Raw genomic sequence first — 22796 nt, forward strand, 5'->3', positions numbered from 1 at the left:
TCCCCCTTACCCCGGACGCCGGGAGACGCTTCAGGGCCGCAGAGGCTTCTGGGGCAGCCACAAAATGGAGGCGAACGGGAGCGGCAGCGGGAGCAGCAGCGACTCGGCTCCCGACTGTTGGGATCAGGCGGACATCGAGCCGGGCAGCGTCGCCGGCCCGGGGTCCGCCCCGCCGGCCGCGGAGGCCGAGGCCCAGCAGGAGCTGCTCGGGGCGGCCTTCAGCCGGCAGCTGAACGTCAACGCCAAGCCCTTCGTGCCCAACGTCCACGCCGCCGAGTTCGTGCCGTCCTTCCTGCGGGGGGGCCCGGCGCCCGGCCTGCCGCCACCCTCGCCCCCGCCCGGCCTGCCGCCGCCGCTGCCCCACGGTAACTGCCGCGCCGGGACGAGGCTGCGCCGGCGGGTGGGCGCCGGGGGCGGAGGGATGGGGGCCATGTTGGAAGGGCGCGGGGCCGTGCCGCGGAGGGGCCCGGGGCCGAGGCTCTCGGAACCCGGCGGGGAGGCGCGGCAGGGCCACGCGGGGCCGGAGCGGCGCGGCAGGGCCTCCGGCGGGCGGGAGGGGCGGACAGGCCGGGCCGGGAGGCCGCCGGGGAGCCGGGTGGCTCGGGCTGACGGGGGGTGCGGGCGGGGCGCCCGGGCGGCAGCGGTGCAGGGGTGGCGCGGAGGGCAGCGCTGGGCCGGCGCGGCCATGGGGCAGCCGGGCTGGGGGCGGGAGAGCGACCCGGCCTGGGCGCTGAGTCCCCGCGGCAGGGGGGTCTCGTCAGGGGCAAGGGCCATTCTGGGGGTGTGGGGGGGGCTGCGGGGAAAGAGGCGTAAGGCGGCCGAGTCGGGGCCGGGGAGCCGTGGGCACTGCCGGGGGGCCGCGGGGAGGGGCCGGGTGCGGCGCCCCGAGGGCTGGCGGGGGCCTCGGGGCGGCTGCGGGCCGCTGGGCCCTGGCCCGGCTCTGGGCTCCCGGGGCGGCAGCGGCTGGCGGGGGCCGGCCGTGCGGTGCCGTGCGCGGCCCCGGGGCCCGCCGAGGGCCGCCCGTGGCGAGGGGAGGGCGGCCGCGGGGCTCCCTTCTTCCCAAAGCACCGCAGAAGTTGGAGGTCTGGGCGGCAGCACATCTGGCGCTGCCGCGGCCCAGCGCCCCTTCGGTGCCTTTCTGATCGCACCACGGACTCGCTTCCTGCCCCTGTGATGCCGCCGGGCGAGTACTGGGGCGGGGAGGTTGGTCCAGCTGGCCTCAGTCAGTGGAACAGCCTGAAACTTACCCTGCTTTTCATTTCAAAGGATCCCGGTGTGCCCAGCCGGTGCTTATGCGAGATGTGCTTTGCATATGGGAAATTAAAGGAGAGCCACTTCTTAATTTCCAGCTCCAAACCAAAGGTCCTTCCGAACGTCAGACAGGCTGGATAACTTTGTGGGAGTGTTTGCATGGCACTCCTGCAGCTAGAGGAGTTGGAGAGCTGATGGACTATGGTAGTTCAGCCTTCCTGGCCTTTCTGTTGTTTTCCATATCCCTGTTGGTACAATACAGACCAGCTAGTGTTTTGGATATTGATCCCAGCCCTTTGATTTCACTAAAGCAGCTGCTTGTTACATTGTTTGTCATGATTTCCTGTTGATTGTGGATTACTATTTATTGCATTCCAATTTAATGTATTCCTTAGACTTGCTCTCACCAGTATCTAAAGTTATCAGCTGTTAAGAGCTGAAATGGGTAACTTTCATGTGTGAAAGTTTTTGTACCAGCCCATTGACCCGGTTTCTGTTAGAGCACGTGTCAGATTATGTGTTCTCTGCAGCTATTCAGCACTCCTGGCTTGTTATCAGAACTTGCAGCTCGTGTGCCGTGCAGGCCTGCAATGTGTAAATGCACTAGAAAGTACTTACAAGCAGCCATGGGCAGGCCCCTGGGTTCCCTGTGGAAACAGTGCACATGGTCAGTGTTCACAGGTGTAAAGGCAGAGTCCGTAGCTGGGGGCTGTCTGAACGTGTGATGCTCCTTTGGCTGATCTCTGAAACTCGACCCAGTGTTTTCCAGCCATCGCCACCTGAATTAAAGGCTTTTTATAACTCTGTAATCAATACTGTGACTGGACTTTCTCAGGGTTCTGAATGTTATTAGATGACTTTGGGATTTTCTCCCTAGCTACTTTTGTAAGGTTTCTTCTAAGGCTTCCTTTTCATTTTCTTTTTGGGGGGTGTAGGATTTAAGCTGTTTCCTCACTGCTACACAGTGCTATAGTTTACCTCATTGGAATTCACCTTCTGTGTCTTTAAAGTTTAGAATTTTGGGTTTCTGTAGTTAACTGGGTCGTCCCTGCAATTAAGCAGACAAAAATCTGCAGTTAAAAAAAAAGAAGTTTAACTGGAATGCAATAGTTGTTACACTTTCCCAGGTCTGATGCACTGGGTTACAGGAGGTAATTGACAGTCTTGTCCTTGCAGATGTTGGGTAAGGTGACAGCTACTTTCCTGGCTGGAAGAACTAGGTGGAGCTTGCTCTGGAAATAAGTCAGAGCAGCATGGGATTAGTCGGTGGTGCTGAATAGGTTACTTTGCAGCAACCCAGTTTGCTTTTGCTGCCGTAGGGAATTAGGTGTTCATGGCACTCAGGCCACATTGTGAGGGGGAAAATACTTGTGTTTATCATCATACTGAGGTCTGCACAAACACTGGGCTGTACAGGGAAGGAGCTGAACGAATCTTGATTCCTAGGAAGACTGGGTGAAGCTGGGTGTCAGTGTGAGGACTCCAGGGCCTGCAGTTCAGTTCTAGTCATGCTGCTCTTGGAATTCTCCCTTGGAGAGGTTTTGTTCCAACCATAACTCCTTCCTAATTCAGAGGAGGCTGTAGATCAACATGTGGCATATAGAAAACCTCCCCAGACTGCAGCTGTGGTGTGTGACAGTGTTTGCTTTTACACACGTTAACAGGTTTCTAGTAAACTGTATGAAATTCCTGCCACTTGTATTTAGAGCACTGAAATAACACCCCCAGAAGCTGTTTAGGGAACAAGGTGTTAACTTTCTGAACCCCCTGAAACCTGAATTCCAGGTAGTTCAAACTTCTGGTTTCTGTGCTTTCTCTGGGTTAGGGAGAACATCTGACTGATGTTTACCTCTAACACAGCTCTTGCTTGAAGAGCATTTCAGGGTTAGTTTGGAATTAATTATACATTTTTTATATGCAAAAAGCATGTTATTTAAGCTTCTGAACCTAAGGAACAGACTAAAACCTGCATGTTCCAAATGCTGCAGCTGCAAGGTCTTGTTTTTGTCACATGGTGTGCAAGTCAGGCTTGTTTGTGTGAAACTCCTGCATTGGATTCTACTGGAAATGTGAATAGAGACCTCTGGGGTTTGTGTCTGGGACAGACACCACTGTGGCCCAGCTCCTTCCAGGGTGTCATGGACAAGGTGTGCTTCTAGGAGCTCTTCCTGGGGAGCAGCTAGTGGAGCAGCAAACTCCACTAAGCTGCAGCAGAGTGTGATGGGCAGTGGGTTGCACTGGGGCCTCTAAACGTTCTTAATCACAACTGCACCTTGCAGCTCCCCCTGTGGTTTATTGGGTTTTTAATGTACATGATCTGGAATTACATGTTTCTGTATCGAGGTGTAAGGGAAGAGTTAAAACCAACCTCCCATCATCTCCCCCCTCCTCCCTGGGTTATAAGGCTTCTCAGGTAATACCTGAGATCCAAACAACACTTAGGTATGAGAGAAGTGAAAAGTTCCTGAAAATGCAGCATCCACCTGCATTCCTGGGGTTAAATTGTTGTCATAGTTGTTGAATATTCACGAGTTTCTGGGTAGAATTGATCTCAGCTTCCTCCGATGGGCTTCACTGTATTTTATGTTGGTTACTTTTTAGAAGTACTTCTTAAGTTTGCACTGTTGACTTTGCTTGGAGCAGGAACCTGAATTAGATAAGTCCCTGGCGTCCTTTCCCACCTGAATTGTTCAGTGACCTGAAGTATGCAGTGCTTGTGGGAAGAAACATTTGTACTGATGACACTTCTGAGAGGGACAAAATGTGTGTGACACACAGCAGCTAGTGTGAGGAGAGAGCTTTTATCCCTTCGCTGGTATTGGTGCTGCTGCTCTCTTGGCCACTTCGAGTACACTTCTGAACATGCTTGTTAATGACTCCAGTTTAAACAACTTGCACCTACCGTCTCGAGCCAAGCAAACATCTGGCTTAAGATTCAGTGCCCTTCAGATTGCTTCACTCCTTAAATATCCCCCCTCACATGCTGTAGTCACTTCTGAAACAGTTACGCTCAAGCAGCTGGATGTCCTCAGCCTTCAGATACTGTAAATAAATGGTTATAGCATCTGCCTGTCTGGTTTTCCTTGCTCTGATGTTTCTTGATCTTGCAGTTAGCCAGGACACCCCTATATTCCACCCCACCACCAATCTGAAACAAAAGGAGGAGTTTCAGTGTCTTCTGCTTCAGTTGTGCAGCCTGTAGTTTCCAGAGGAGGAGGAGGATGAGTAGCTTGTGTTGTTGTGTTCCCCAAAGCTGGTCACTTTGTTTTAGCAGTTCTCTGCAGACTGTGTTTTAAGACTCTTCAGTCCTCAAGAGACTTCACTTTGTCTATGAACTTGCTCAGAAAGTCTTGTTTGTCTAAAACCAGTAGCCCACCAGTCGAGAAGCTGTCCCATTAAAGGACTGTGGGGTTTACCCCATCAACATGCAATGACATCACCCCTGTATGGCCACTCATGAGTAGGGTGTTGGTGATGCAACTGTTAGTACTCCATAACTGCAACCTCGACTTGCTGACATGACAGCAAAGCAGTGTCATATTGTGCATGCCAGAATGTGGCATCAATTCTTGTTATCAAGGGGATCTTGGCTTGAGTCATCACTTGACAGTGGAGAGGAGTGCTCTTGTGTATCAGCTTCTCCAGACAGATGAGCTCGCAGCCTCTCTCACACAGCCGGGCAGGGAGAGGCTCTATGTCTTGGCACTGACTGGCCAGGTGAGCGGCTACAGTATCCCTGCGTGATGCAGTCAGGGTGTCAGTGTGTTACACGGGTGTCCTTTGTCTACACCTGAACTGTCCCCAGGAAGGTGCCAGGATCGTGTTGCTCCTGTTAGAATAATTGATGGTGCTTGTGGCCTTTGCCTGACTCCAGTGGAAGGCAGACGGGCTCTGGGAGCAGCTGCCGACTGGCTGAGCTGTCCTGGGGTCTGCCCACCGTACACTAGCACCTGGCTTTGGATGGCTGATTTCCTGCACTTGAGAGCAGGAGGTTATCTCAGCAGGTGATGGCTCTGTCAGAACCAAGGCAGAAACGCTTTGGGGTAACTCCTGGGTTCTGTCAGCAGTCGGGTCCAACAGCTGCCCTCGCAGGAGGAAAAATCCCCAAAGTCTGCTTTGAGATGGGAGGCACACAAGCAACAGCAGCAGCTGATTGTATGAAGCTCAGGTAGAAAGGTGGGTTTACTGGGGGTTTTTAAAATTATTTTGAAGGAATAAAGCAGCCAGACCTTAATCTTTGACATTCACCCCTGTGTTTAGAAGGCTATATGAAAATGATGCTGATCAAATGTCAGTACAAAGGTTAGTTTAGGACAGGTGATACAACATCAAAAATGTGTTCTCTGGAACAGTCTGAGAATTTATGTGTAAATTTTTATGGGCAGATGTTAAGATCCTGAGCTTAACCTGCAGAAAGATACATGGGGTGCTTAAAATTGGGTTTTTGTTTGTGTGTGTGTTGGTGTTAATTTCTGTTCCTCCTGGGTAAAGAGAGATCTCTATTAGAGTGGGATCCTTACCTGTAGTGCAGAGCTGCTTGACTGTCTCAAAAATCAGGTTATCAACTGAGCACAAACACTTGGCCTTAAGGAAAAGGGATTTTCATGATATTCCTTGAAAATCCCTGTAAGCTTCCTTAGACTTAGTTGTGAAAAAACATGTCAGGTTTAGATAAGATTAACTTGAGGTGTGTTTGCGCTGGGGAAGGAAAGGGGGGGCTATTATACTAAGTTCACAAGCAGCAAAATCCTGTGAATGCAAAGCAAGTGCTGTTTTATTGGTGAGCTTTACAAAGCTGTGTGAAAACCAGTGAAGCTGCTCTTACACTGGGGCATTTTAAAAACTGTGTGTACATCTCTGTCTGTGTCTGCTGGTGGAGATACAGGCTGTGAAGCAGGGCAGACAAGAAGGAAACTACTTGGGGTGTAAGCTAACTTTGAAAACATCTGCCTCAATTATGGTGAACTCCTGAAAACCTTTTCTTTCTGTATATTCTGATAATACTGAATATGAAATACTTTGTTTGGCTCTAGCACTTACTTGTGTTTAAAGCTATTTTGTGGGGGTTTTTAGCTAAGATTCTCTTGCTGGTTTTTTTAATGTTCATTCTCTTGCTGCATGTGTGAATCAGACCTTTACTGCCATGCAGCCATGCCTGGCAACCCAGTCAGCCCCTCCTGGGCTCTGTGCAGGCGCTGTGCCTCTGGTAGCTGCTCCTGGGGACCTGCCAGTCAAGCACTGGACAGGTTGTATGGCCTGGGGACATCTCATGGCTTATCCGCTGCGCCTGGAGATGCTGCCAGACGTGGGGACAGACGTCACTGCCACTGCTTAGCACCGACTGTGACTCCAGCGCTGTGCTCTGGCTGCACTGCTGGTACCGACTCCCAGTGCTGGATGTGGAAATCCTGTTTCCTCCTAATACAGACCCAACCATGAGGCTGTTCTCTGCTGTTCCTGTACAGGCGTTCACTGTGAACACTGTGACGTTCCCGGTTTACACAGCTTGAACAGGTTGAGTGGCAGCTTTTCCCTCACTGCACCTGAGCAGCGTTGAGTGCAGGAGAGCAGCACTTGATGTGGCACCTGACAGCCACCGCAGAATCCCTCTTCATTCACACAGCACAGAGGATTCTTACTGCGTGTCTTTGGGACAGTAGCTGCATTTTAAAACCTAGGGCTGGTGTCTAAAAGTTGTGCAGTTTTGGACTCTGTTGGAGAGTGATAGTCCTCCAATGGCCTCTCCATTTAAAGGAAGAAAAAGGAAAAATACTTTTTTATCTTATTCAGACGAGACTCAGAATTACATAATGACCTCATCTGATGGTTGGTCTACCAGCAGACAGATGCAGCATGTGTATCTGATTTTGCTTTTGGCCTTGACAACTAAGGTACTCGAAAAAATTTCCAAGGGCTCTAAAAATAAACTGCTCACCTCCTGTAATACAGCGAGTAAGGTTGCAGCAGGTCTTGAAGTGGAGTTTGAGGAGAGATGGAGTACAGAGGATGCTGTATAAAATCTAGTTGCTGTTTATTGCACATAAATCCAAGAATCTGGAGCATTACTTAAAGATTTGGCATCATTTAGGACATGTTCTGACCTCAAAACCAGAGTTCACCTGAAGTACACTACGGGTGCCTCTCATGTGGTAGGATTCCTACCTGAACAATTTTCGCAGGTGAGGATCTCAGCTTGAAATGTGTTACAGAGTTTTCTAATGTGTGTTTCATTTGCTGTATGATAGTAGTGAACTACCTTAACCATGAACATTGCTAGTAACTTTCCTGACTTCCCAAAAACTCAAAATGAAAAACTTTGCTGAAGTGTCCTGGAGGGAAGAGGAAAGGTTGGAAGGACTGCTTAGAGCCTCTCTCAGGCTCCCTCGTCTTTGAAGGTGTTTGTTACAGTGCCAGTCTTTCTCATGGGCGGAATGAACACGGTTACTTCAGTTCACAGGATCTGTCCAAGCCTGTGCCACAGGGACGTGGGGAGTTTGAACTTCTTCTCGTGTCCTAATCCGGTACCGAGTGCTGGGTGGTGAGCCTGCCTTGGCTGGATTCGGAACAGCCACCTCCTCCTCCTGTGCTCCCAAGGCTCCCTTGGTGTTTCAGAGCTGAACCTGAAAGGCAGAGTGCTTTTCCTTGAACCCCTCTGCTCTTCCCCCCAGGAGCTGGTACAGGTTTGGTCGGAGCAGGTCCCTGTGGACCTCAGTAGCTCAGGGGTGCCAGAGCTGACGTGAGTGGAGAGGAGACAGAGCAGCACAGGCAGCTGAGGGTCGGAGCAGCAGCAGGACTGCATCCCTCTCCTCAGACCATTGTCCTCACAGACTGTGGGCAGTCTGTGCAGTTCCACACAGCACAGGCGGTAAATCTGGCTCCAGAATCATAGAATCCCAAGGTTGGAAGAGACCTTTGAAGATCATCAAGTCCAACCAATCCCATCCTAAGCTAAACCATATCCCTAAGTACCTGTAAAGGGCAGCCTTTTCTCTTGAATATTTGTTTGCAGTGCACTGGTGTCTGAAATTGTTTATTGGAAGCAAATGATCACTGTGGAGTTGTTTATTTTCATCACTTCAAGCCTTTTCTTCTTGCAGCTATGGTTATTTGTTTTTTACTTGGTTTCCTTCCAGTGAACTTTCTTAAAGAGTTTGTGTCCTCCTCTGCTTTGAAGGAGCAGTGTGTGCTCATGCCTCGGTGTTGTCCTGCAGAGCGCATCGGCCGCGGTGTCCCACAGCGGCTCTGCTCCCAGCTCAGGGTCTGTTGCCCCATGAGTGTGAGGCACTAGTTCACCTCAGTCCGTACTACACGGGCTGGCTGGTTGATCCTCTCATGTGCTGGGCCCGTACAGCATGTAACAGAGGGACCTTCCTACATTAACGACGTCCTGCTCCTCTCAGTGACATGTGAAGACACTTCTTTCCTGTCTGTACACCTGCTGTGTTACAGACCAGCAAGTAAAACCTGAGGTTGTTGTGAATGCTGTTACTGGCAGGGTATTTCTAAGGAACAAAGTAACTCTTCAACCACTTGCAGAGCTTCTGTTTCAAGGCAGGTGCATAAATACTGTCACTTAATCTGTTCTTTTCATTCCTGCCAAACTTTGGGAGTGAAATTGAGAGTGTGTCGAGATGATCTTGTAATGAAAATATTTCTGCATCCCAACCATAGCAGGTGTGAGAGAGGCAACAGTTTCCTGAGGTGTCACACCCCGGAGAGCCTGGTTTGGTGCTGCCTGTGTCCTGCATAATAAATGGGCTGGTTTTGGCCTTTCCCAGCCAGGAATGGGGAGTTAATGTGTCCTTGCTTGGAAGGAATCTCAGGGTGTTCTGTGCCTGTGCCCTGGCTCACTGTATTGAATGGTGCTGCTGGGTGCTGTGGCGTTGGGCACGGGGTGCAGGTCGCCTGTGGTGTCAGCAGGCGGTTCCTGTGTCCTGCTCTGGGGTCCCGTGACGCTGAGCTGCCATGGAGCCCTGGGCTGGTGTGTGCTGGGGCTGGTGTGTGCTGGGGCTGGCAGGACCTTCCCCTGCAGCTGTGGCACTGGCTGTATGATGGGACTGGTTTGATGTCTGTAAACACCAGTTAGATACTGACACTTGGCCAGCCTGCGTGCCCATGGAGGGTGAATACACACACTGCTTCCTTTAAGACCTGCTTTGAGGGGAAACACAAACTGCACTGCTTTCAGGACGGGTGTGTTACTGTCACAGCTGCTCCATGTTCTCTACAAGTATTGGAGAGGGTACTGAGCACTGTTCTGGGGGAGGGAGCTGCCTTCAGGGATGGCCTTTTGTGCCCAAGTGCAGCAATCAGTTCCATTAGTGTGATATAACAGTGGAACTTTTTTCTCTGCAGGTGGACCCATAGAGACTTCTCCAGAGGAGCAGCCAGCCTCTTGTGAAGGTAAAGGCTCTCGTCTTCCAGCAGTGCACAGCTCCACTCCACGTTACTTTTAAACTAGTACTGCATAGGATCTCCTCTTCCAAAATCCTGTGAACCTTCTCCAGTCTCCTTCTCTCTTCCCCTCGTGCTGGGAGTGTGAGGCAGTGTGGCTGTCAGCCCAGCAAAGTACACAACGACCTGGTGGGTTATTGGGGGTCAGAAAGCTTGTGCGGAGCAGGATTTGTACAATTGAGGCTGTATATTAACTAGTAGTATTGGCAAGTGCCCAAACGTCTGAACTGTCCTGTCGTTAATTTAGTCACTCCGCTTTAACTTGTTCTTGGTGTTACCATGGTAAATATGTGCCCTTAATGGTTCCTGTTTGTTTGGGTTTTCCCCCAGGTTCCAATGCTGCTGTTAACATGGAAATTTCAGAATCCGTTGGTAAGTTGAGAATTGTTCCATTTCATTACAATAGTGCTGTGAAATGTTACTGCTGTGCTTCTGCTGAATCATTGCAAAGGACACTGGAAAATACCTTCTGGAGCCTTTGCATTTTTGGTCCTTTCTAGTATTTATTGTGCCTTTGTACTTGGATGAGGACAGAGGTAACCAAGCACTAGTATACACTGGGAGGGGCTGGGTTACTTGGGCACTGTAAAAGCCTCCATGCTTTATTAAAAAAAAAATCATTTTACAACCCAGTCCTATTGCTATGTGTGACATGGTGATTAAAAAACAATGTTACAGTGGTTGGTAACATGAGCAATCGGAACATGGAAACTGTATCTTTCTCCTGGTGTTTTGTGTGGCTTTTGAGAGAACTTAAACTGCAATCCCCTTTTCTTTCTGAACGGATGGTAGTGTGAGTCTGGCTGGGGTCTGGCCAGGCTGTGTGGATCTTAGATCTGTTTTTGCCTTGTCAAGCTGTTGCCTGTGTAACACCGAATTCTGTCATACCCTTGAATCCTGGCTGGCTGAGGTCGGCATGTGAGCTGCTTCGGAAGCTCCTGGCCGTAATAATTCTGGAAACAAGCAGCAGGTGCCCACTTCTGTAAAGGAAGATGTGTGTCCCTGCACCCTGGGGGAGGGCCTGTTCTCTGTAGATGTTGCTTTTCATGTCATGATCTATTGTAATCTAACTGGTTAATTTTTAGTGGAAAATGGAGAGACGGAAATGTCCCCGGAAGAGTCGTGGGACCACAAGGAAGAGACGAGTGAAGTGGAGCTGGGAGGGGGTCCTGCTGGAGACGCAGGGCCTTCTGAAGAAAGTGCTCAGGAAATGATGGAAGAGGAGGAAGAGATACCAAAACCGAAATCTGTTGTAGCACCACCGGGTGCTCCTAAGAAAGAGCATGTAAATGTGGTGTTCATTGGGCACGTAGGTGAGTTCAGTGAACGGGACGTGATCAGGTCTTGTGTATTGTTTAGAACTGGAGAGGGTTAGAAATGAGTCCTGCCCTCTGTGGGAACGTGTGAAGTGGAGTCACTGAGAAGTAAAAGAGAAAAGTAAAAGCTTAAAGCAGGTGCCTCAGGGTGAGGGTGCCCAGGATTGGTGCCTGCCAGCCCTTGGCTCAGCAGCGCCTGGCCCTGAATCCTCAAGCACCCGCTCTGATGAGCGCACACGTACCTGTGGTGACGAGCCAGAGAGCAAAATAGGAAGGTGCTGCTCCTTTTCTGCTTGCTCTGCACTTTCTTTTGAGGGTTCTTATTAATTGTGATTAAATTCAAAACTTATTACTCAGGATATAGAAAAGTGTAGAGCTACAAACAATAGCTGAACAGAATTCAGGGCTAAAAGCATTTGGAGGAAAATGTTCAACTGAGTAGTTTCAGCAGGCTTCAGAAAAATCTGAATTGTGAGCTTTTCAGTAAATTCTGTATAGTCTCTTGTCACCATAAAACTACTGTAACTGCCTCCTGGGGTAACTCCAGAGGGGAGCCAGACGAGGGGAGTCCATGGGCAGAGGGGTGTCCCCACGCTGCAGAGCAGCACCCAGCAGTCAGGAACAAGGGCACAGGGCTTCTGCAAGGGCTTCCCATGCTCCTGGGCCACGCTGTCAGGGTCGCTGCTTGCTGGGGTTCTGGGTACAGATTATCTGAAGACAGCTTTCAGACTTTGCTGTAGTTGGATCGATGGTGAATTATTACAGAAACAAGGGAAGCTGAGACATCCCTCAAAGAACTTAGATAGCAAGTAAAAATAGTGTCTTTGGAAATAAATTGATGTTATTCGTAACTGGTGTCTTTTTCTAAAATTTTCTTTTAAATTGTGAATTACTTTCTGTTTTAGATGCTGGCAAGTCAACTATTGGAGGACAAATAATGTAAGGAAACTCTTAAATAAAATTTTTAGATTTGCTGTTCTTGTGAATTCAAAATTAACGAAATGAGTAATATTTTCTTTATGGCTTTTATCAGCAGAAATCAGTAATTTTTTATAATAAAATGCTACTCTCCCTGTCAGTATAGTTACTTCTTGTCTCTGGAATTTCTCAATTCCAGCAGATCTCATTATATTGCTATAGGAGCTTCATTTACTGAAGAGAAACAGCCATGCAGAAGATTACACTTCGTACATTAAAAACCCCTGAATCCCTTTCTTAGGGCTGTTTTTCTTTGCAATTTTAAAATGCCCCTTGAAACGCTTTACACCAGACATTGTGCTTTTGGTGGGATGAAGAAAACCCTGAATACCCTTATTTCCTGTTGCTAACGTTGTCAGGCATGCTTTCCACACGTGGATTTATAACAGCTCATCTCTTGAGTCTATTTTTGAAGCAGTTTCTGGAGACTGCACTATTTGTGTGGGGCCAAAGTAGGTGACTGCAGCTTGATCTTAGGGTCTGTAACACCCAAGAAGGGAAGGTAGTGCATGAAGGAGGAAATGCTGTCCTGATGCAAAGCTGCTCCTTTATTTTAGAATAATACTCTCAGGAAAAGCAGGAGGTCTTGGTCTCAGCATTTCCATCTTGTTCTGAGCAAGCTGGGATGTTGGAGTTGTCATGCCACATTTAACCTTGGAGCTCGTTTCATTATCCGCCTGTCTGCGCATTCTCCCTGTACAAGGAGAGGCCTGTTCTGAGCACTCCCACCAGTGGCTGGTGTTCCCAGAGCTTGTCGTGGTCTTTCATTTTTGCAGAATATCCCTTTGTTGTCAGGGAGAAAAGAAGAGGGTGGTAAAAAAGGGTGCTGGTACCAACTTTGTCATTAACTCTTTATTTACTGTTGCCATTAATTCTGCTTCTAAACTAAGCAGGTTACTGGTAGGAGTTCAGGTAGAAATGGTTGTAGGAGAGGTATGAAGGCTGTAACAGAATGAAAGTGTACACTGCTCACCTCTGCATAACTGAGAGCACTCAAAATACCAGCTTCCTCCTCCTCTCTGAAAAGAATGAAATGAAAATACTTCTAACTTGCCTCTGCAGAACATTTTACAATTAGGCTTTAAAAAAGCAACGTCTCATACCTCTGCTACGGTGGTGCCTGGGTAACGGTGTGGCTCTCTGGGGGGAAGTTTCATTGCTGCTCCTGTCAGGTTGTTTCTTCACACAGTTGGTAGGGATGGTGTAAGGATTTAGCAGTTGGGTGTGATTGCTCCACTTGTGTGAAATGACACTTGTCCTTTCTTCTTCCTCAGGTATTTGACGGGAATGGTTGACAAAAGAACGCTTGAAAAATACGAAAGAGAAGCTAAAGAAAAGAACAGAGAAACATGGTAAGGAATGACTGAGGTCAGTGTGCTTCTCTCCTGCACTGTGGTGTAAACAGGGAAGCTGGTTTTGAGTCTGCTGGTAGCACTGGCTTCCTGCTGGAGCGGGATTCCGGGGCAAGGGAATCTCTTGTTCCCCTCCAGTGATTTTGTAACTAAAACTATTTGAAACAGTGCAGTTCGCATTGGAATATAGGGGGGATTTTTGGGTGGGGGGTGGTTTTCTGGGGGTTTTGGGGTGGGTTTTATTGGTTGAGATCAGCACTTTCCCTGGCAGTGCCTTGGTAAGCCTCCTTGTCTGGTGAAAAGAACACAATGCAGACGCTTCCTCAGGCAGCTCCTGGGGTCGTTCTGTCTGTCACCTGTAACCAGCAGAGATACCTCAGGGACAGAGATCAGAGCTGTCAGTCTGGCAGGCGTGAGGACAGAGCGAGTGGGTAGTTTTGGCTGTCACCTTCCATCTGGTTTTTATGTGCATAGACAGGGCTGGGGCTCTTGTGTTGCCTCCAGGCAAGACAGCGTTGCTGTCTTGTGGGGTTTTGCAGACTTCTAGGTTTGGGTTTCATTGTTGTCCTTTGCTTGGGTGGGGTTTAGGGTTTATGTGTGTCTGTGTGTACAAGCACATAGAGCAACCTGCTTTCTCCTTCAAACAACTCCTGGAGAATGGATTTTCCTTTTGGAAGCTTTTGAGTTTTGTCTGTGGTGGAGGAAAATAGGGGCTCAAAGGGCTCGAGGGGTAAAGCAGTGATGGAGCACAAAGGGGTGAGCAGTGACGTGAACTGCCTGCATTATGTGAGCAGGATGGGAAGGGTGACACGTTCTATTTCCTCAAGCAAGCACCGTGCCCCTCTTGGGAGCTGAGAGCTGGCACTGGGCACTGCAGCTCCCTGCCTATGCACCCAGCAGCCAGGAAAGTCACTGTAGGGCTTGAAATGCTTAAGTTTGGTAATGCTGATGTGGTTAGAATAGCTGAGCAGGAAAAATTACATTACAAATAATCATACCTAAATTTAGTAAAATTCAATGCAAGAATAGAATATTTAGGCTGTCTCTTGTTTTTTGTAGGTACCTTTCATGGGCCTTAGACACAAACCAAGAAGAACGAGACAAAGGTAAAACAGTAGAAGTGGGTCGTGCCTATTTTGAAACTGAGAAGAAACACTTCACCATTCTAGATGCTCCTGGACACAAGAGCTTTGTTCCAAATATGATCGGTGGGGCTTCTCAGGCGGATCTTGCTGTGCTGGTAAGGACAAGTCCGAGTCTCTTCCGTGGGTATAGTGTGGAGGTCAGCTTCTGGTTTCTCGTGCTTGTTTGCTCTCTTGCTTAGTTGCAGTGGGCAGATGTTTCAAATCTTGGTCTCCCAAGTTGAGTGGGTTTTGGAGGGAGTTAAGGGCCTCAGAAAATGCCCACAGGTGCTGCATGTCTTCTGTGTGCTGTGCAGGGACTGGTGGGTGACACTGAGGCCACGCTGGTGCATTCTGAAAGCTTTTCCCAGAGTCACCTCTGGGCCAGGCAGTATTGCCTATTGCCAGGTTATTCTGCTGAGAGAATTGTAGAACTTTTATTAAAATGTGTGTTTTTTACTAGGTTATTTCTGCAAGAAAAGGGGAGTTTGAAACTGGATTTGAGAAAGGTGGACAAACAAGAGAACATGCCATGTTGGCAAAAACAGCAGGTGTAAAACATTTAATAGTTCTTATTAATAAAATGGATGATCCGACTGTAAACTGGAGTAATGAAAGGTGAGTTCAATAGGGTTTTTTTAAATTAATATTTATTAAGAGATACTGAAATAAAATAATTCCTAAGTAGAATGTTTTTTCCATCCTGTTCTTGCTTAAAGAACAGTAGCCAGGTGGGCTAAAGCCAGAGGTTATCAAGGCTTGAGGAGAACCAGAAGCAGTGCCTGGGGCAGTGCCTCTCACTGAGCTTGAAGCCTGACACTGCTTTAGAATTATTGGCTTTCAGCCGTTTGGACCCGTGCAGCTGTACCTGACTCGGTGTCTGTTCTTACGTAGCTTGCTTGTGGGCTTGGAAACTTTATCCTGAAAGTAAAAGGAAGCGGCTCTGCCTTCAGAAGTCTAGTTTGCCAGGTTCTTGGTCACTTGGCCATGTTTCTGCTCAACTCCAGCTCAGATGTGGTGAGAACAGCATTACCCTGCACACCTGATGTGCCCGCCTGTACTGTTTGGAGCTGTGCTGTTCTGATAAGCTGAATTGAATAAGCAAATAATGCATGAAGTGGTTTGTGATTGCAGTCTGAGAAGGGGAGAGGGAATAGGATTAAATTATTCTTTCCTGCCTTAACACCCAGATATTGCTAGAGGGTTTTAATTTTCCTAAGGGCCAAAACTTCGGTCTCTTTACAGCTTCTGTCGCGTCTGTCTGCCCACCCATGTAAGCTGGATGTGAAAAAGTGTAACGTAGTCCTTCCCTGGAGATCCTTGAGTGGTGACAGGGTAGAGCTTTCTCCTACAGTGTAATAAGAAGAGCTGTCAGAGAACTTGCCATGCTGTTGAGAATCATAAAAGCTTTTGTGGAAAGTGACCTTACCACAGCAGCCCAGTGTGCTGATGGTTTGTGTACCCAGTTGTGTGTTCTCCATCCTGCCCAAATTTTCTGTTGCTGCTGGACTCAGCTGAAGCTCAGGGGGAGAAGTGTAATGAAACAAATGGCATTAAACTGTAGGAAGTGGTGGAGGAGGTTGGAGGAGACCAAGCCAGCACTAAAGCGAAAGCCTGCAGCAGGACCCAGAAGTGTCTGGCCTGGCCTGGCCTGCTGTCTAGGCCTGGATCTTTAGCTTAAAAGCAGATGGAGCCTGTGCTGCTGCCACCCAGCCTGGGAGATGAGGTGTATGGAGAGAACTGGTGCTGCTTTGTGGGGAGTCAATGATGCCAAGTTGTGCTGGGAGACTGGGGCAAAGATGCAAATGGGCCACTAAGCTTTATAAGGTTTGCTGCTCATGGAGTAGCTGAAACATCAGTGGGTTTGTTTGGGGTGTTTTAAAGCACAGAATTATGTCATGCTGGAGTAACTGAAACTGATCTTGATCTTCTCCTTTTAATAGGTATGAGGAATGTAAAGAGAAACTGGTGCCATTTTTGAAGAAAGTTGGCTTCAACCCCAAAAAGGATATTCATTTCATGCCCTGCTCAGGACTGACTGGAGCAAACCTTAAAGAACAGTCAGAGTTCTGTCCTTGGTATATGTACGTATCGTGAACTGAGCTGTGTGGGTGTAGCTCTGTAAAAGCCACTGCTAGAGCGGAGCTCGGGAGCGGGACAGCACGGGCTGCTTGAGCTGGGTCCTGCAGAGCTTGGGGAAGTGCAGTTGGGCACAGGAACACAGCCATGCAGGGAGCCACAGGAAAGCATTTGCTCACTGCAGAGGATTAAACCTGCAGGCTCTGTAACAGTGTCAGCACTGGCCCCTGGCTTGTGGGTCTGAGTGCCATACTAGCCCTTGGATGTTCTAGCAGTGCTGCAGCTGACGTGTTGCAGGAACGAGTAGTTGGTTGGTGTGCAGGGCTTGCTCGCAGCTGGGTTATGGTTAGCAACAAGCCATGCCTCTCCCTGCCTGGCATGTGTGCCATGCCTCTCCCTGCCTGGCATGTGTGCCATGCCTCTCCCTGCCTGGCATCTGCCAGCACTGGCCAGGCAGCTGAAACATCAATGAAAATGATGGTTGGACCTCGCTTACAGGTTTGCTTTTCCAAAGCATTGTTACACATCTAGCAGGATTCTCAAAGGAGTAATTAATTTGCACAAAGTATGCCTGATCATAACCTAAAACCCACTTGTGCTTCCTGGGTGCTGACATATTAGCTGGGTAGAGTGGGCGCGAGTGATGGGATGCTGTGATGGAGGTCACTGTTCTGGAAGCCGTCCCTTTGGCAGGGCTGCGGTTGTCCTGAGTGACTTTCAAGGGAAGGGTGCTCATGAACCTGAAACGAGTGCTTTGGTCTCTTCTAGTGGATTGCCCTTCATTCCATACCTGGATAACTTGCCAAACTTCAACCGTTCAGTGGACGGACCAATCAGGCTGCCAATTGTGGATAAGTACAAGGTACCAATGGAAGGAGCGGGATTGCAAGGATAACTGTGCTGTCTCCTGAAAGCCTGGACAGGCTGCTTGCTGTGGGTTTGAGAGGGCATCTTATTCTCTGCCATGTCTGCATTCCCAACTGTAGAATAGAGGTGGGGAGGGAAGATTTTGGCATTATCTAAGAGTCTTGAAGTCTGTCATGTTTCATGAGAACAGTTCCCAAAACATAAGTATACAGCAGTGCTGAGTGACCCCATCGGGTTAAGTGATCATGATTAGAGTTAGGTTGTACAGAGCAGACTCTCCTTTTATGTAATGATTTCTTTTTGTAAAGGATATGGGCACTGTGGTCCTGGGGAAGCTGGAGTCAGGCTCCATTTGCAAAGGACAGCAGCTCGTGATGATGCCAAACAAGGTAGGTTTAGATGTTAAAGAAAATGTAACTACCCTAAAAAAGAACTTGATTCTCACAGACACCCATCCCTTTGAATCAGAACGGTTTCTGTGGCTCAGCTGAACACAACTAAGCTTTAGTGTTTTATGTGGGTGATGATTCCAGGGGATGTGTAGTTAACTTCTTGGCATTGGGAACTCAGGTTGTCTCTCCTTAGCAAACTCAACTGCTGGGCTACAAGTCATCTTGGTTTGCCTGAGCCATGGCTTGCTTTGGCACATTTGGAATTCTATTTTGGATGTAGCGCGTCTGTGCAACAGCCTGGCTTCTGCATTCTTAGATCCTGTGCATCCACTGTCTCTTCAGAAGCTTTACGCTTGTTTCACTTTGAGATACAGTGGATAGGTTTGCAATTTGCTTTCCTTTGAATTTATACCACAGAATAATATTGAAGTGTTTTATTAACTATGAGATTTAAAATATGAATAACTTATGATTCAGATATTTAAAATGTTCTAACGCTTGTGGAACCGAATGTAATGAATCCAAACTGTAATGACATTTCTGGAATCCTGTTGTGTTAAAATGATTTTACACCAGACTAAACTGTTAACAATGGAAAACTGCTCTTTTGCTTTCCTTAAGCACAACGTGGAAGTTCTTGGAATCCTTTCTGATGACGTAGAAACTGATTCAGTAGCCCCAGGTGAAAATCTAAAGATCAGACTGAAGGGAATTGAGGAGGAGGAGATCCTTCCAGGATTCATCCTCTGTGACCCCAACAACCTGTGTCATTCTGGACGCACCTTTGATGCCCAGGTACAGTACCTGGCTTTAAGTGCTGTACAGATGGGTGGGAAGCATTGGGATATTCTACTTCTGGTCACCAAATACGAGCTGCTGCAGTTCACATCTCTTGCTGGCTGTTGTATCTCTAAACTGACAACAGCCGGTATTCCAAACACTTGACATCATTCATGTGCGTGTTAAAATGTCAGTAGTTTTGACTGTAACTGCTCGGTGAAGCTGTAGGCACCTGTGCTGGTGCAAGCAAGGCCATGGGGTGAGTCCCTTGGTGTCACACTTGTGTATTGTGAATGTGGTGAGAAGCTTTGTTTCCTTCACAAGGCTGCAGGGTGTGTGTGCTGTTCAGCTGTGGGTTGTCATGTAGTTCTGTGTTTGGTTGTTCTCTGCTCTGCTTTAAACACGGTTATTTCTGATTGTTTTACAGATAGTGATAATTGAGCACAAATCCATTATCTGCCCAGGTTACAATGCTGTGCTGCACATCCACACCTGCATTGAAGAAGTTGAGATAACTGTAAGTGTCCTTGGGGTTTTGGCTATGGCCTGCCCTGCCCTCCAGCTGTGCAGTCCCACTCCAGGCTGTAGCTGCTCAGTGGGCTTTCTGAGCAGCATGGCAAGTCATGATTGACTCAGACATGCTAACTCCTGGGAGGTGGGGAGTTTATTTCCAAGTACGTTCTTTCTGGGATGCTTCTGTTTTGTTCTAAAAGAAAAGAAACCCTTCTTTTAGCACTCACAGCTATTACTGTTTTTCCTCTACAGGCCTTAATCTGCTTGGTAGACAAAAAAACAGGAGAGAAAAGTAAGACACGGCCCCGTTTTGTGAAACAAGATCAAGTATGCATTGCCCGTTTAAGGACAGCAGGAACTATCTGCCTTGAGACATTCAAAGACTTCCCTCAGATGGGTCGCTTTACCTTAAGAGACGAGGGTAAGGCTGCTGGGGCTGCAGGAGCTGGGTGTCTGGAGTAGGCGATGGTGTGTGGCTGTGAGGGGTAACAGCACTGGGATCCAGTGGAAATCGTGTCTGGGTAACAATGGGAACGTAAATCTAAGCGAATTGTAGTCATTGCGCAGAGTTCTTGCTACTAACAAGGAGTGGGGTTTAATTTAGGGGAAGAACGTGCAGGAATGAGCACTGTGAAGGCCAAATTTAAACAGGTGCCAGCAGCCTGGCTTTGTTGGTGTGTCCTGTGATGTGTGCCCGCAGGGCTGAGCCTGCGGTGCCTCTGAAAGATGAGGGGGACACGTGTTGGGCTTGATTCCTGTTCGTCCTGGTGCAGCTCATGGATGTGTGGGCTGTGTCTCAGATTATCTCCAAAAGCAGTAATGGGCTCTGGCAGATGGGCTCTGCCTTGCCTTGCTGTAGGTGACTTTGGAGCCTCCTTCCAGAAACCACAGTGGTTCTTGGCTATGACAACAGCAGTTTCACTGTGTTTAAGCTTTCATTGTGGCTGTAAAATACAGGGGCGCTTCCGTTGTACAGCAAACACCTTGTTCTCTGTCAGATTCCTGGTGCGCTGGGGGGCCTGTGTTTGGGGGGGAGTTCTCGTGCTCACAGGCCTGCACGCTCTTTCCCGAGTGTAACGCTCCCGTTTGTCTCCCTGGTTTAGGTAAGACCATTGCGATTGGAAAAGTTCTGAAACTGGTTCCGGAGAAGGACTAAGCAATTTTCTCAACGACCCCGCACAATACTGTGAGGAAAACCGACTCTGCAAAAGCCTACTTCACACCGCCTTCTTATTTTCTGCCCATTGATAAACTTCTCCCCATATTTTGCAAAGACAAATTTCACAGCAAAGGTCCACATTATGTCAGCTTTCTCATATTGAGAGCTCTGCTATGCCACCGTTGAATTTTCCCAAAAAGAGTTTTTTCTTTCTCCCAAATTCTGCTTCCTTGGAAAGATTCGGCAATAGCTTTGTAAGTGATGTGGACATAATTGCCTATAATTATGAAAATCTAAAGGATTTTTAATGTTTGATTTCCCCCCCGCATATCTATTAAGACCTCTTTTTTCCAGGCAGATCATTCAGAGTGTGCGAGTGTGTGTGCACATGTTACAAAGACGACTACCATGTTAATAAACTATTCGATTTGAAATCTTTTTCGGTATTTGAATTGCTTTTGAATAATGTTTTTTATCCGGATGTAACACAGTTGCATTAGCTTTTTAACTCTCCGGTAACCGGGATAGTTGGTTACTCGGACTTTTCTAAACTCCTCAGCCTCCCCACACACACAGTTTTGAACGAGGCAATTGGGCACTCAACCGAGTTTGTATTAAGAGAATCAGGTTTGCCCCTTCCCTCTGTTGAATGCGTCCTTAAAATTAAAGAACATTCATGCAAATGTGGCACCTTCATTAGCTTTACATTTGTTAATATCTTCGGCAAATTTAGGTTGACTTAACATCGTTCCTAGACACAGTGCGTCAGTTTGGAAGGCTAGAACTACATGTTGTGTCTTTATAAAACTTCAGCATTGTTGAATTCCTGAAAATGCTAACGAGCAGTGAATCAGTGAACCCTGCAGAAACGAGAGCTTGTGGCCATAGTGCCTGGGAGTATTTATAAGAGCTGCATTTTGTGGGAGAACTGGGCCCAGTACAAAGTGCCAGTTACATCAGTGACTCAGTTCACCCAGTCTTTCCTTGAGAGGGCTGGATGCTCCACGCTGGTTTAAGGCTCGGTCTGAGCTGCCAGGGAAAGACTATTGAAATAATCCCTCAGAGTTTGCACATACGACACACGGGAGGGTCAGAGTCCAGCACAGTCTGTAAATTTTTGTGTATCAAAAAGCAGTGTCAGCTGCCGAGGAGCGGCCAGGGGGTTTCTGGAGAGAGCAAAGTAAGCTGGATCCAGCTACAGCTGCCTCGGGGATGAGCTGCACAGTAGCACCGGATTGAGCTGCATGGTGAAACGGACTGTCTGCGCTTGCGATCCCCATCCTGGCGCTGGTTAGGCTGAAGGCTGACAGCTTGCCTGTGCTTCCCAGGGTGCCGCTGGTAGCTGTCGGGAGGTACCTTCCCAGCTCCCCCCGAGCATCCAAAGTTAAACGCCTGCAGTTGGGGCGAGCCCCTCTCCTCCCCAAAAGTTTACAGCCTGGTGACTGGGTCTGAATTCACAGATAACTCAAACCTGAAACAATCTCCCTTCCTGGGTTTTTTTGGGTTGGTTTGTTTCTTTGTAACTGTGGAACTCCCATTCATTTCACTTCCAGCTACATTGTACGGACAGAAGAAGTTATTGTCCTTCAGTTTCATATGACTACACTTGTAGCTACCGTAATGCATGGAATTTAAATAAATTTTATTATGTCTGCAAATCTCTGGGCGTTTATTTTCTTGGTAAATCAGTTTAAAAGTAACTTGTATTTTTCCCTACCAAGTGAACAAACCCCCTGGTTCCTTGGATCTTAAACTAATGGAGAAATTAAAAGCCAAGGAAGCTTAGTGTCTTGTTCATAGCTGGGACTGACTAAAGATTTCTGTGCTCTGGCAGTCAGCTCACAGCTCTGACCTTTGCAGAGCCCGTTACGGGTGAGTGCTCATGGTGAGCTGCTGAAATGGTCAGAACTTTCTGAAGTTTTGGGGTTTTTTTAAACCATTTAAACCTTGGCACTAGGTGATGTGCCAGCACCGTGCTTCCACTTCTGAACAAACCTAACAAGGGATTCCAAAGCCTCGTTAGCATGAGGCTGGACTGAGCATTAATAAACTGCAACCTCGGCTGATGGCTACCAGTGGAGAGAGAGTGCTGGCACTCTCATCAATGGCTTCTGTAAATCTAGTTGCTTTGTCTGCAAAGGGAGACTAAACCCTCCCAGACTCCTTACAGGAACCTGCATGATGGGAGTGCAGAGTGCAGATAGTGCTCCTCTGTGCCAGGCTTCTGTTTGGGAATGAAATCCTGTCCTGGAAGGACCAAACTGGCAGGACCATGGAGTGGCTGCGCTGGGGTAGAGGAGCCATAGGCAGGTTCTCTGAGAAGTCACATTACATCTCAGCTTTGTCATTTCAGCTCCAGTTTACATTTCATAGCCCTGCTCTTACTGCCCCCGAGTACAGCCCGATGCAGCCAGGAGAAGAAAGGTCACGTGCTGAGTTTGAAGTGAGCGCCATTTGCTGATTCCCTCATGCAACAAACCTTTTTAAATGATGATTTTGATGATTCCTTTTGTGCAAGGGTGGCGTGTGCTTTG

At 48.2% G+C, this 22796-nt stretch overlaps 1 protein-coding gene across 1 annotated transcript; it reads left to right on the plus strand.

Moving 5' to 3' along the window:
- Positions 1–21911, plus strand: GSPT1 (G1 to S phase transition 1). Its single transcript, XM_084270809.1, has 15 exons — positions 1–365; positions 9607–9654; positions 10036–10077; positions 10791–11018; positions 11927–11960; positions 13274–13351; positions 14411–14591; positions 14936–15090; positions 16416–16556; positions 17320–17413; positions 17727–17807; positions 18432–18605; positions 19018–19107; positions 19356–19524; positions 20207–21911. The coding sequence occupies exons 1-15, from the start codon at positions 65–67 to the stop codon at positions 20257–20259; spliced, it is 1869 nt and encodes a 622-aa protein (XP_084126935.1). The 5' UTR covers positions 1–64; the 3' UTR covers positions 20260–21911.
- Positions 21912–22796: the final 885 nt, after the last annotated feature.

This window comes from Gallinula chloropus, assembly GCF_964237585.1.
Source record: "Gallinula chloropus genome assembly, chromosome: 15".
Classification (NCBI taxonomy): Eukaryota; Metazoa; Chordata; class Aves; order Gruiformes; family Rallidae; genus Gallinula; species Gallinula chloropus.

Bases quoted from the DNA above. Each gene is read 5' to 3' on its own strand.
- GSPT1 (XM_084270809.1), top strand. From the start codon at position 65: ATGGAGGCGAACGGGAGCGGCAGCGGGAGCAGCAGCGACTCGGCTCCC. The intron at 11,019-11,926 runs GTGAGTTCAGTG...TTTCTGTTTTAG, and splicing joins GGTGTTCATTGGGCACGTAG to ATGCTGGCAAGTCAACTATT. The intron at 16,557-17,319 runs GTACGTATCGTG...GGTCTCTTCTAG, and splicing joins GAGTTCTGTCCTTGGTATAT to TGGATTGCCCTTCATTCCAT.